Here is a 12877-nt window from a genome sequence, read left to right as displayed (position 1 = left end):
AAACGCAGGCTCGAGAGGCATCAGATGCCATGCCTGCAGATATTTTCAGATGAGATAAAGCATGGCAGCCTCAGAGCTCAGGGTCCCCTTGATGTCGAGAAAGTGCTCTTAATCTGAGCCCTCCGATCCTTGGCTTGGTTCGCTACACTCTTTATCGCATAAGGCATGAAAGTGGCGGTGGCTTTGAGAAGGCTGCGTGACCAGCTCTGCCACCATGCCAAAGTGTGTGACCCGAGGAAGAATAATGGGAGAAAAGCAAGGGCACCTTTCTCTTACAATAAATTGGGTTGGGGAGGTTATAGAAGGTACAGTAGATGTTAGTCCTGAATCATAGCATTGTATAGTTCTTAAAGGGAAAGTTACAAAGATGCTTGAGAGTTTCTAAACCCCGCTCTTTGTTATATGAGAAGTGGAAAACACTAAACAGAGGTTCAGGCACTGAATGAAAGTATGGTTATTACTATTGTATTCCATTATAGTTCCTGAAGAAACTTCATCCTACACTCTAGATTATAACCGTAGCATTGCTAAATCTAACTTACTGTACACGTTCACTCTTAAGGTTTTGTTATACAGACCGCTGTACCACTAGGAAGCAGAAGAAATAATGATGAGAGATAGCTCAAATGTTGAATACAAGCAACCTTGAAAGACTTTACAACAAATGACCAGCTTCCTTATATTTTAAGATTTCTTTTTTATTTATTTGTTCAAAAGCCTTAATTGGTTTCTTAACTCAGAATCGTTTTCTAAGAACGTACTGCATGTAGAAGTTTCAACGGTCAGGATGACAAAATATAAAAATACAGACATATCTTACCTTATAAATTTCTGTACAAACATAGAAGAACTATGAATTTTTCTCAGAATCCACATACACACACTTTTAAGGTGGCATATGTAGTTGCATAGCATAAGAATACACGACTTAAAAATAGCTGATTCAATGATTCAACGTTTTGTTTCAGATGTTTGACTTTGTTAATATTTAAAATTTATTAAACAGTTTGATTTAAAAGAAAAAAAATACACATATATAAAAAGTCAGTCACAAGAAATACCTTTTATAAGCCTCAATGTTTGTCAGCTAATAAATATACTGGTTGAATTTATAATGAATTATAGTAGTAATGATAAAATGAAATAATGAATAACTAGTGGTAACTGTATAGTAGTTAAATGAAAGTCTATGAGAAGAAATCCCAAAATGATATTTCGATTTTTGATTAAAAAGGCGTTTGTCAGATGGACATAGGTGCCAACATTGATGTGCCTTAAAAAAAAAAAAAAAGTGTAAAGAACTGAAGTGTATTTAAGATTTTAAACAGATAAGTGTTAGCCATTTCCCAGTGTCAATCCCTTATCACAAAGTCAGCACCACCATTGTGCATAGTTCACACTCTAAACAAAGCCTATATTTTTCATACTGAACCATGTAAGACACCCAGCTTCCAAAAGTGCTTTTCATCCCGAAACCTATGGCCTGTTTTGTGTACATGGCTCAAGAGGCAGCACCTTCACCAGATGTGCCATTAGAAAACAGGTGCATAGAGCTTAAAGTGTGAGTGACATGTCATGCAGGCTGCTTTTGTCAGACAGCTACAGGCGCATGGTCACTCAGTGCAGAAATCTGTGTAAAAGGTACGTGTAATAGTTCCCATGCAACACTTAGAGTTACGCACTGGAGCTGAAATATGAAGCAGTTCTTTACGCCAGGTTAATGCAAAGACTTGCTGATCTAGAACAGAGTGTAGCTTGTGAGAGCTTAAGTGTGCTTGGGTTTAAGACACATCAGTCAGCTTATCCATGCAGCACACAATAACCATGATATATCCACTCTTAGTGATATACAAACCCAGGCAGACAGTGGTTGAGACTGAAACGAAACACTACGGCACCGCATTACTCAAGTCACTCGGTGCGGTTGAGTAAAATGCCAGTGCGGCACTTGAACCTCTTAAAGGGCCAAAAATGAACCGATTTACCCTTTTGTGGATAATCGGGAAGGTTTTGCTTTTGTCCGGGTAGACGGATTGCACTCACTGTGACAAATTCCACTTTAGAAAAAACGGGGAGGGGGCAAAAAAAAATGAGAGAAAATAAATACTCTTTGTTGCATTAATCTTCTTGTACCTATTGCTTTGAGAATGTAAAAAAAAAAAAAAATACACACAAAGATGTCAGTCTTTTCTGAAACAGTATAATTGTTTTGACTCTATAAATATAATTTATATAGTTGTTTTTTTTTAGTTAACTTTCCATTGCCCAACTTTCCCAAAGGTTCTCTGGTCTTCTTTCGGAAAAGGAATCCTACTTGCACACAACACACGCTCTCTTTCTGAAAAACCTAAAAATAAAATACAATTTGGAGCGTGCTATTTGCACACAAACTGATCGACGACCCTTGTGCAGCGCTTGCACTTGACATAGCAGCACCAGTGAAACTTGCAATGGCAGCGTTCAACCAGCGTGGCCTTGAACTGGTCGTAGCCACGGCCGCAGCACATGAGCGCGCAACCGTCCATGCCCTCCGAGGTCTTATTGCAGAGACGCCCTTGCGTGCCCAGCGAGCCCGTGCTGTGGTTCTGCACGCAGTAGTCTGGGCTCGGCTCCACGTACACCAGGTCGTGGTTGGTGGGAGAGTTGAATTTGGAGTGCACCTGCACCAGCTTGCCACGTGTGTTAACCTTCATAGCCACTGCGCTGTCGTACTTCTCTTTTAGCGCATCTCCCACTTTGCGGAAGTCAGCCAGCTGCAGCCAACAGGTCTTTAGGCTACATGAACCTGAAACGCCATGACACTTGCACGAAACGTGAGCCAGGTCAGATACCATCTGAGGAAGAAAATGAAGAAATTTAAAAACCACCTCAAAGACAAGAAATCTTTATTTGTAGCAGACAATAACATTTGGTTTCAAGGAATCCCAGGCACATAAAATCAACATAAAAAAAAAGTTACTATTTCCTGAAACTATTTAAAAAAATCAATGTAAATTAACTAAAGACATTTAAATAAGGTTATTTAAAAAAAGAAAGCAAACTTAAAAGTAAATCTTACTTTAAGTAAAATCACTCACTAAAAATCGAATCTGTTAAAATGAGATAATAAAACTTAATATATAAAAAAAAAAAACAATGGTTGAAAACCTTTATGTTTTCTTAAAGAAAAATCACCTTCGAGTGAAAAGGAGGCCAGAAATTAGTCAACATTTAAAACATTTAACTTAAAAAAATTCTATGATTATATAAAAAAGTACACAGCAACTTGCTGTTCATGGAAACTTTATATGCATTTTTTTTTTGCTTTAATGAAAAGTTTTTTCTTTCAGTTGATTCTTTTGTTTGCACTTTAAATTACTTCTTTCAAGTCAGTACTTTAGTATATAAAAGTATTTTAGGTGCCTTGAGCTTCAGAGCCATGGGAATTAACAATTAGATCAACTTTGGCATAATAGCTGCTTGTCAGCGTTCAAGTCCTCCGAAATGTGTCATGTATGATTAACCAAGTTATGTGCCAAAGCAGTTCAGCGTAGTTTTCCACCATTTTTCACTCATTGCTGGCTATTATTATACGCTCATTTTAATAATCCGCACTTGACTGCAAAACATGAATCGGTCTTTTTCAACCTGGAATTTCTTTGGGCCTAGAGGAAAATGATTGGTCTTTTGACAACTCGCACTGTAAACCCGAGAAGTGAGAGAGGAAAAAAAACATCTACAACGATATCTGTAGATGGTTCAAATGGTTCTCTTCATCGAGTTGGAACACAGCTTAGCCTAATCCAGTCGGTGAGAACTGAGCTTGCAGATTTTTTCTTGAGAACATTTGTAATTGAGACGTTTACCTGCCTCAGGTACTGCGCATGAATAAATACGGAGGTCATGATGGGATGAAGTCAGTGCTTCAGAGAAGGGCAGATCAAAGGGCGGTTCCTGACACGCAGCAGGCCGGAGCAAGCTGTTACCCAGATGAGAGCTTGACGTGCGTTCTTATTACTCTTCGACTCTCACGTTCAGCTGTATTTCAACTGTATAACTGCTGACATGGAACCTTGGCTTTTGCAGAAACAGTCTATTTATTCTATCTGCAGGTTGTACTTGTTGCTTATAACCAACATACTGCAGGATTTTGTTGTTATTCCTAAATATTTAATTAGTGGTCTATTCGTTCAATCACGTGCACTCAGGTTCTGTAAATAAACATGTGAGTGGATGGAGAATCAAAGCCTTCACAAAAATAACGGCTGTATGCATCAATATTATGATAAAGTACTGAAGCTGATTCTTATTTCTTGCATCATCATGGAAGTTCACACTTCACGTCAAATCTGAGCTTTCTTACTCTTTTTTATAAAAATTACAAATCAGCCAAATCGAAGACCATTAAACATTTTCTAGACATATTTGTCAATTAAACACTTAAGCTTTAGATGTTCTTTCTCTGTTAGCAGAGAAATATTATGAGAAGCTTATTCCTGTAGGACATTCAGTGCCTCAATCAGGACAACACTCAGAAACTGGACTTTTCTAGACTCAACACGCACCACCTCTAGCCGATTTATTTATTTATTTATGCACATGACATATTGTGCGAAAAGAAATACATCTGCAGTTTAGTTATAATATTTTTATTTTTTATTACATTTTCATTTCTTTTCATATATTTACCCTGTAATTTTATAGATTTTTTTTATTCCTTATTTATTCTTAGAAATTCTAGTTTGAAGACACGGACAGTTGAAAAGGCATCTTGTTGTACTGTGTACGGAATTTGAGACCTTTTTGCTCCTCAAAATAATCTTTCTATATGTTTTTTTTAACTTAACTTAGCAACTAGGTCTAGAAGTAACGTTAGTTAGCTTAAATTTAGTTTATTGTAATTGAATAAAAAGTAACATGGATACATGCGACTAGCTTCAAGATATTTTAACTTGCTAAGATGTCATTCTTTGCAGCGTTAGCTTCCAAATGTGTTCAGATATAAATTATTTGGTCCATTTGAATTAAACCCCTGCAGCATTTTCCCCCATCTACTCAAATCGTGCTCAAGTGCAAGTCAAAAAAATAATAAATTACTGCTACTACACTTAGCTGTAATGCTGCAGAATTGCCATGTGTTCCAGATTACTGAATAATGAACAAAAAGAGAAATTAACTGCTAATTATTTAGAATTTATTATGTTATATCATTAAATATTCATTTAGCATGACCAAGCATATCATAGCATAGAGCACTCTGTGTTCTTCATGCCTGGGTGATGTTTGAGTTCTGTGCGCAATTGGCAAACCTTTGTTTGTCTGCGTATTTCTGACCAGGGAATGAAAGGAGTTTAAGGAGTACATATTCAGCTGTATGTGCACCTCAGCCAAAGTGTATGTTTTTTTCCTTTCCTTTGGGGTCATTTAATTTTGTGCAGGGTGCAACCAAACCAAACAAACGCTCTGATTCAGAGTCGAATGGACTAACAGGTGTGAAAGTGAGCTTTTTATGTTTGAGCATTACAAACATACTTCACCAGTGACCTTATAAGAAGGAAAAAAAACAAGCTCACCCTCCGCCCTGCTTCGTTGTTATGGAGGTTCATCATGAGTCGTGCGCTTTCCATGGAGGCTTTCTCATAGGTTTTTTCTCGTTCACGGGCATCCACAAACTCCTTGCTGAAGCGGTAGCCATAGTTGAGGTTGTCTCCGCAGCCTCCCCAAAGCCAGTCTCGTGGAAGGTCTTTGGGCCGAGCTGCCCTGCTGCAGCCACAGCTTGACAGCTCACCCTCCCTGCATGCTCGACTCACTGCATTCACAACGCCCGCTGCACTGATTGCGTAGGTAAACGCTGCCTCGCGGCTTCCTGCACAAACAAATTGGAAGAATTGGGATCAGAAATACTGGAGAAACACAACAGTGCCATCAAATATTACATGCGTACTCTCCTAGTGGTGATGCTTAGCGTGAGACATTTATTGTTTATAATAGAAACCTTCTTGAATTTGTATACCACAATCATGAGATTGAGAAGTCAGTCATTAAAGATGTCTTATATCATTTAAATGAAAGATTTACCCATTTTGTTTAACTAAATAAACATAAATTAAATTGTGTGTAGTCAAACATTGAATCGGAAGTTTCAGATTTTTCACATTGTTTTGTGCATCTGAAGGAGTATAAGACAGATCGAGATGTATATCGTTTTGAGTGCTCTATAGCACTTGTGGGCAAAGTACTCAGGCTCCGTCTTCCAGAGGGCTCCATTTGGCATGGACGAGTTTGGTGAATGAATGGATCTTTTCTACTGATTGCCTATATAAATATATATAGATACACACACTGAGCACATTATTAGGAACATTACACTAATTCAATATTGGGTAGGTCCACACTTTGCACTGAAACATAGCTTCATTCTTTTTCTTCTACATTCTGAAATACTTTTCTGCTCACCACAAGTGTACAGAGTGATTATCTGAGTCACTGTTCACTCGACCCAGTCTGGATGTCTCTCATCGGCAAGGCGTTTCTGTCTGCGGACCTGCTGCTGGCTGGCTGTTTTTTTCTTTATTGCACTATTCTGAGTAAACTCTAGAGACTGTTGTGTGTGAAAATCCTAAGAGATCAGCAGTTTCTGAAATACTCAAACCAGCCCATCTGGCACCAACTCCCATGCCATGGTTAAAATCACAGAGATTTGATTTTTTAGCATTCTGATAGATTATGTAAATGCTACCCGAAGCTGTTGGCCCTTATCTGCATAATTTTATGCACTGCACAACTGTCACACAATTGGCTGAGTAGATAATTGCATGAAGGAGTAGGTGTAGATGTATTCCTAATAAAGTGCTCAGTGAATGTGTACATGTGGGCAGAAAGCTGATTCAGAAACAGGACAATGCCCCCTGCTGGTGGACAGGCCTACCAGGAATTCAGCAGCTCTGGCCGCCTGAAAGGGCCCTCGGTTTGCAGGGCGGCCCTCAAATAACCTGACCCGCAACCATTCAGAGGCAATTTTCATATTACGCCTGAGGGATATCCAAAAGACCACAGACTTTCCAGCATTAAAAGGTATACTCTATGTGAAGTTGACTATTCCCATCAGTGAGTCTCCATTACTTCAGAAGACCTCATAATAGCCTATTAAAAGCAGTAGGGTTTTTCACGGACCTGGGATTTAAAATGTAATGAAATACTGGAGCTTTAGGGAGTTTTCTGTCACCGAAGTAAAGACACCATTCCATCTAAAACAATGCAGGTGATGAAATAAATGCGTGTAAGATTTAAAAAAAAAAAAAAAAAAAAAAAAAAAAAGTGAGACGAGACGGAATGAACATTTAAATGTGATCCAGATGGAAAGGTCCTTAAAGAAAGTTTGGAGTGCAGAGGGAAGGTTACTACTTGCTTTTTCGGATATTTTAGAAAGGTTTAGAGAAGATAGCTGAGCTGGTGATAGACATACTGTCCTCATGATACCTCCCTCTCTCCCTCTAAACTAGTTTTCCATCCCTCCAGTGACCCAACCTGTCCTCCTCTCCATAATCTCCGGGACATGCTGAGATGGACGAGGTGATCAGAGCGTCTTGGTTCTGCCAGGTCGGCTCTGGATTTCCTTTATTTGCCTTTCGATAAAGATGTGTTAAAGTGTATTTATATAACTGGCCACGTCAGGCTTGACCCTGAAGCGAACAGTAGGGTGAACTTAGAAGCAGAACCGTTCTTGAGTGGGAATGGACAGCTACTGAGAATTTAATGTAAAAGTAGGACATAGGTTAGAATGCCAAGCAGAGCAAATTATGCAAGGAAGCAAATAAAACTAGTAATGAACTTAATCCAAACATTACATTCATGAAGAACAACCACCAGCAACATGACCTGAAGATAATACAGTTCCCTACACCCTGTACATTCTAGTTGATTATGTCCTCGAAGATTAGTAAATATCTGTGCAGGTTTGTTTAAGTCTTAATAGCACCTTGCATTAACGATAACATTCTTTAATTGCCATACATATATAAATCACTCCACCCGTCCTCAGCCAGCCCGCCCAGCAACCAGCTATATTCCAAGGCTTAATATTTGAACCTAATCTGTCAGGTGAAGAGTCAAGCTTGCCTGATAAAGGACATTTCCAATATTCCGTGCTCAAATATATTAGATCGAATGATAAGGGGTTAGACAAAGCCAGTCTGAACATAATTTGATCATTAATGCATTATCATCAGGGAAAGGAAAATCAAAAGCTAGCATCTTTGCTCTCTTTATATTAGCATGCCTCAGAGAAAGGCTGGGTCAGGGTTGAGCGCAGTCCGGCATAAATTTAGGCTAACTGCAATTATTCACCATTTGTAGTGTTCGGTTGCTAGCCATTTGGAACCATTATGATTCATTCACAGACGTCATCGTAGAAACATTTCGGCTCAACCACTGCTGTTAAAAATGGCCTACCACGTGCACGCTCCTTGCATTAAGTATCCATTACCCCATTGCCTAAACAAGGAAAGATCACTATACTGCCAAAACAAAACCAATAATCTAAAAAAAATACAATTCTAAAAAATAATAAGAGAAAAAAATAAGATAAGAACAGCTCGTTTTTTTCAGCAAAACACATTAATACTTCTAAACAAATCTTATTGTGTTAATACTTACATTACTTATAATACTTATTTACTGGCTATGGGTTTTATCAGCTCTTTGGTTTTCAGTCATTAATCACAATCTGTATAGCCAAAAAAGCTTGCTGTACATTCGAATGCAGGATTGTGCCAGACCTCTAGTCTGGAACTGGGAAGTTTTGAATTTTCTAGCTGGAGCTTACACCTAATATATCTACGTTACGTAGGTGCCAGCCAAAGATGTGGTTTTGGATTTAGATCGATGATGTACAGAATGTGTAGTGTCTCTTTAGCAATATGAATGTAATAAAGAACACTGTGGAAAACAAGCTACTGGAAACTGTGTGCGGTTCTTAGGCTGTGTCACGTATAGAACATGTAAGGGTGGTTGGCATTCTGATCAAGGTAAAACTTGACAGACTTACCGATCTGCATGACACGGCCAAACACTGAGGAGTTATCCACTGTGCTGCAGTTCCAGCGGCGATGGCGGAACTGGTACTGGCACTCACGAATCCCGGTCTTAGCGCCCTCGCCGATGTACTGCATGTGGTCCTGGTACAGCTGGCACAGCTTTTTCTGGCCTTTGGACAAGCCTACCAACTGACTGCACAGCGGCTGCGCGCCTATGATGTAAGCCTCGGGAATCAGCAGTGGATTCATAGCCAGAGACCTGCGACACGCACACAAACACAAGCACGTTCAATTAGTCCACCAGGAAATCTGATACGCCTTGGAAATTATACAAGGGGAATGCTGAGTGACCCCAACAATTCTCGTCTTGTACGAAGTAAATCATTAGCACGTGTGGCTGCTTGCAGGATAGAGCTAGGAGTCTCATTCTCTTAAAAAAGACAGCTAGAAATTAGACGCGAGCAGAGAGAAGAGCAGCATCATCTACAATACAGCAACCTCTTATACAGGATAGTTTGTCTCGTGTAGGTTTGGCTCTAGAAACTGGAGTTTAGGATTAAGAGAAGAGAAAAGGCCTTGTATGTAGCTGATTTAAAAAAATAAAGCTGGAGAAATCTTTGAAATTCAAAGATAAACCCTAGGATTGAGACTACAGTTCAGATAACAGCTATACTGTATATAGCGGCTGTGTGTATACACCAGGAGAAGTACTGGGATAACATTACTGGGAATGGAGAGATCCCTGTTTTGTGCACTACTAAGTTACGTCCGACCCAATCAGCTGAGTTCGGCTGAAGAGACACAGTGGCAAGCATCATATGCGGTAAAAGTAAACAGGCAGAAAATCGCAATGAAATCAGACCTTCCATCTTGGAAAGGGCAGTCTGTTTCAAATACAACTCCTTCATTTTCTTCCAGCGAATCAAACAATTAAAGATGTTACGAGACAGGATTTATTGCCGTCTTCCTTTGTGTATGGAGCGTGCAACCAAGCAGACTCGCTCCATTCAAGCTCACAAATGAAACTTTACCAGATTCAGGCGTCATTGTGGAACTTATGAGGGCTGGAGATTAAAACAGTCAAACCAAGGAGGTACAGTAACATTTTAAACTGTAATTTCCTGAATATTCCATTCTGGATGGAACGCTAGCACTGTTTGTTTTTGTGTTAGTAAAAAGTCTCTCAGGTATGATACTGTAAACTACAGATACACAAGGAGCAAAAATAAATCTGGTAATCAGCTGCTCAGTTTAATCAGTTTTCTATATTCATTCTGCATTTGTCCTATACTTGCTCTAGCACTGACCGATTTTGTGTTTTTCTATTAATGGAAATCGGATGGACAAGCCCATAGAAACTCACACACACTCGCTGAAATACACAATCCTACACGGTTCGTGCCTGTGCATATTTGGAAATTCATTGCAAAACCACAGCATTCTATGTTTTATATAATATTCATCATTTTGGTTTGGCAATTCAAGGGAAAAGAAAATAAAAGGGGGGTGTCAGAACTGAGCAAAGGCTTATGTGCTAAAGTCAGCATGTATTTCCCCCCTTTATTTTAGAACGTGGTGGACACAAAAGACGGAATCAGGCTGTCTTCAGCCACAATATACAAGAAGAAAGATAAAGATGATGATGGAGAGAGGTTGGGAGCAAAAAAAGAGAGAGCGAAGAAGAACAAGGAAAGAAGCCAAATTAGTTGTCTCCCTCTAGCTGATCCATTACCCACGCGTCGTCTGGCCAACCTCACAATCCACCATTCTCTTGCTCTTTTGCGCACACAGCTGTGTTTGTCCTAGACAGTGTATATATTGTAGATACATACCACCACGAGGTAGCCTCCACCACTACTTGCATGAAGAAAGCCAGGAAAGTGATGGCAACCACTCCATGTCGCGTGTCCATGGCTCTGACCCAGCCTGAGGAAGATGGCCTGTTCATGAACAGCATCCTGAAAGAGCAGCTCTGGAAAGAACAAATAAAACTGGTTGTTGAGGGATAACAAGACAGCACTTAGTTAGTGTGTAATACATTACCCTCTGACAAGAACAGCTCTGTATGTTTTGGTTGATACCCATGAACATGTTAGCATTCATTCATCATTTAAATGCATCTTGCTAGCTTTCAAACGTCTCTACATGTTCTTTCAGCAGTGTCAGATTCAGCAGCTTAAAGCTTTCACAATACCTGCCAATCACCTATGATGAAGAACTAACTGACAGATGCACATCCATGAAAAAAAGAAAGAAAAAGGAAATAAAAAAGAAAAAGAAATGCACTATTAGCCTCCTTTTCAGTGTGCAAGCAGCTGTCCAAGATGAATCCACAAGCAAATTTAAACAGCCCTCTCTCCGTTTTCACCGTTAGTATTTCTAAATTAACAACAAAACCGACTGGCCAACCCAACCAGAGTACAAAGAATGTGGAAGATATCCGATATTTTGTACAAATACAAGCCTTGTGTCATTTTTTTTATTATTTTTTTGTGTGACCCAGATGAACAGCTGGGTTTATTTCCACAGTGAAACTTTGAGAAAACTTTTTGAGGTTTAACATATTTGCCCAGATCCAAAAACATCGCTCAGCGAATGGTGAAAGGTAAAAGGAATTTTGGGTCAGTCTAATATCAAGTCCAACCTATGTAAAGATTTCGTTAAGGGACTTTAGTGGTAATTTTTTACCTTAGAGAGTATTTTAATTTATAGTAATCTACATTGACCAGGATCAGACAGCAGGCCTGTACTGTTGCCTGCTCTGAAGGGAGCAACTTAAAATAAATAACAAATTATTTCCTTTCCAAGTCCGTTAAAATGGGTTCGGCTCAGCAACTTTAGTGGAAGATGGACTTGCCGTGTTTTGTGCATTTTGTCTTTTCAAAATTAAAAAAAAAAAATAGATATATAACAGCTACTTGACTATATGCAAACATCCTTGTGCTTGACCTGTTATGGTTAAAGGTTGGCCTGTAGACTGCATTATTGATCAATGTTAGGATTCCTCTCATAAACACCATGCACAATGAGTCAGACTGAACGATATTTCTTTTTTGTCTTATATCATATAGTTTTATTTATGACACAGCCTCGATTACATATTGTCTCCTGGGACACTGTAAAGGATATCATGTGGGTATCATCAACAAATGACAAACCATGGAGTGCCACTTGTAAGAAAATTACCACACGACCTTTTATCACATGTTCTCACGTGTAAACGTAATGACGTAAAGCGCACATTTAAGCAGTGGCAAATGAAGTAGAACAAACAAAAACAAACGGTGCGTTATTTTCTTCAGGCCTAGATTGAGACTCACGCCACCAGATTCGGCATGATTTTTTTTTTTTTTTTTTAAATATACATGAACTAAAATTATAAATATTTAACATTTTACAAAATAAATATGAATAAATAAATATTTACCTGATTTTTTACGTGGATATTAAGGCAAAGTGTTTTTTTATTTATTTATTTTATTTTGTTTGTTTTGTTAGAACGGCTTCGGTTTAAATGGTTTCAATTAACCAGCTGGCGTCGCATGGAATTAGCACTATTAAAAGAAATCAAATAAAATCGTCGAACTTGTATAAAACGACGCACCAGCCGCAGTTAAACTTCCACGGAAACTTTTGAAAACGAATACTAGGAAATTTGTTGATTTTTTCTTTTCTTTACCCAACCTTGATAGACTGCGTTCCTTTGCGCCGAAGCGTGTCAGTCTATTTAACATTCACTCAAACCGGTTAAAGATGGAGGGAATCGTTTAAAAGTGAATGTTTATGCCATTCCACCCTTCAAAAACAAAACAAAACAAAAAAGCCCTTAAAACAGGTTGAAGTTTTTCCAGGAGCCTTTTTTA

The 12877-nt window shown here is 38.8% G+C and overlaps 1 protein-coding gene across 2 annotated transcripts in view; it reads right to left on the bottom strand.

Moving 5' to 3' along the window:
* Nucleotides 1–677: 677 nt before the first annotated feature.
* The window catches only part of wnt5a (wingless-type MMTV integration site family, member 5a), a 14665-nt gene continuing 2465 nt past the window's right edge, over nt 678–12877 (bottom strand). The window contains exons 1-5 of one of the 2 annotated variants that reach the window (XM_027167429.2): nt 12442–12877; nt 10847–10986; nt 9026–9273; nt 5553–5845; nt 678–2834 (exon numbers count right to left, since the gene is read on the bottom strand). The exon at nt 12442–12877 is cut by the window's right edge and continues 34 nt beyond it. In XM_027167429.2, coding sequence (XP_027023230.1) covers nt 2376–2834; nt 5553–5845; nt 9026–9273; nt 10847–10971 — 1125 coding nt within the window. In that variant the 5' untranslated portion in view covers nt 10972–10986; nt 12442–12877 and the 3' untranslated portion in view covers nt 678–2375. The remainder of the gene's footprint in view (nt 2835–5552; nt 5846–9025; nt 9274–10846; nt 10987–12441) is intronic. The other variant, XM_027167428.2, reaches the window with a different exon arrangement.

This window comes from Tachysurus fulvidraco, chromosome 14, assembly GCF_022655615.1.
Source record: "Tachysurus fulvidraco isolate hzauxx_2018 chromosome 14, HZAU_PFXX_2.0, whole genome shotgun sequence".
NCBI classification, from domain to species: domain Eukaryota; kingdom Metazoa; phylum Chordata; class Actinopteri; order Siluriformes; family Bagridae; genus Tachysurus; species Tachysurus fulvidraco.
The sequence above is the reverse complement of the archived record's forward strand: the minus strand, read 5'-3'. Positions and strand labels throughout refer to the sequence as shown.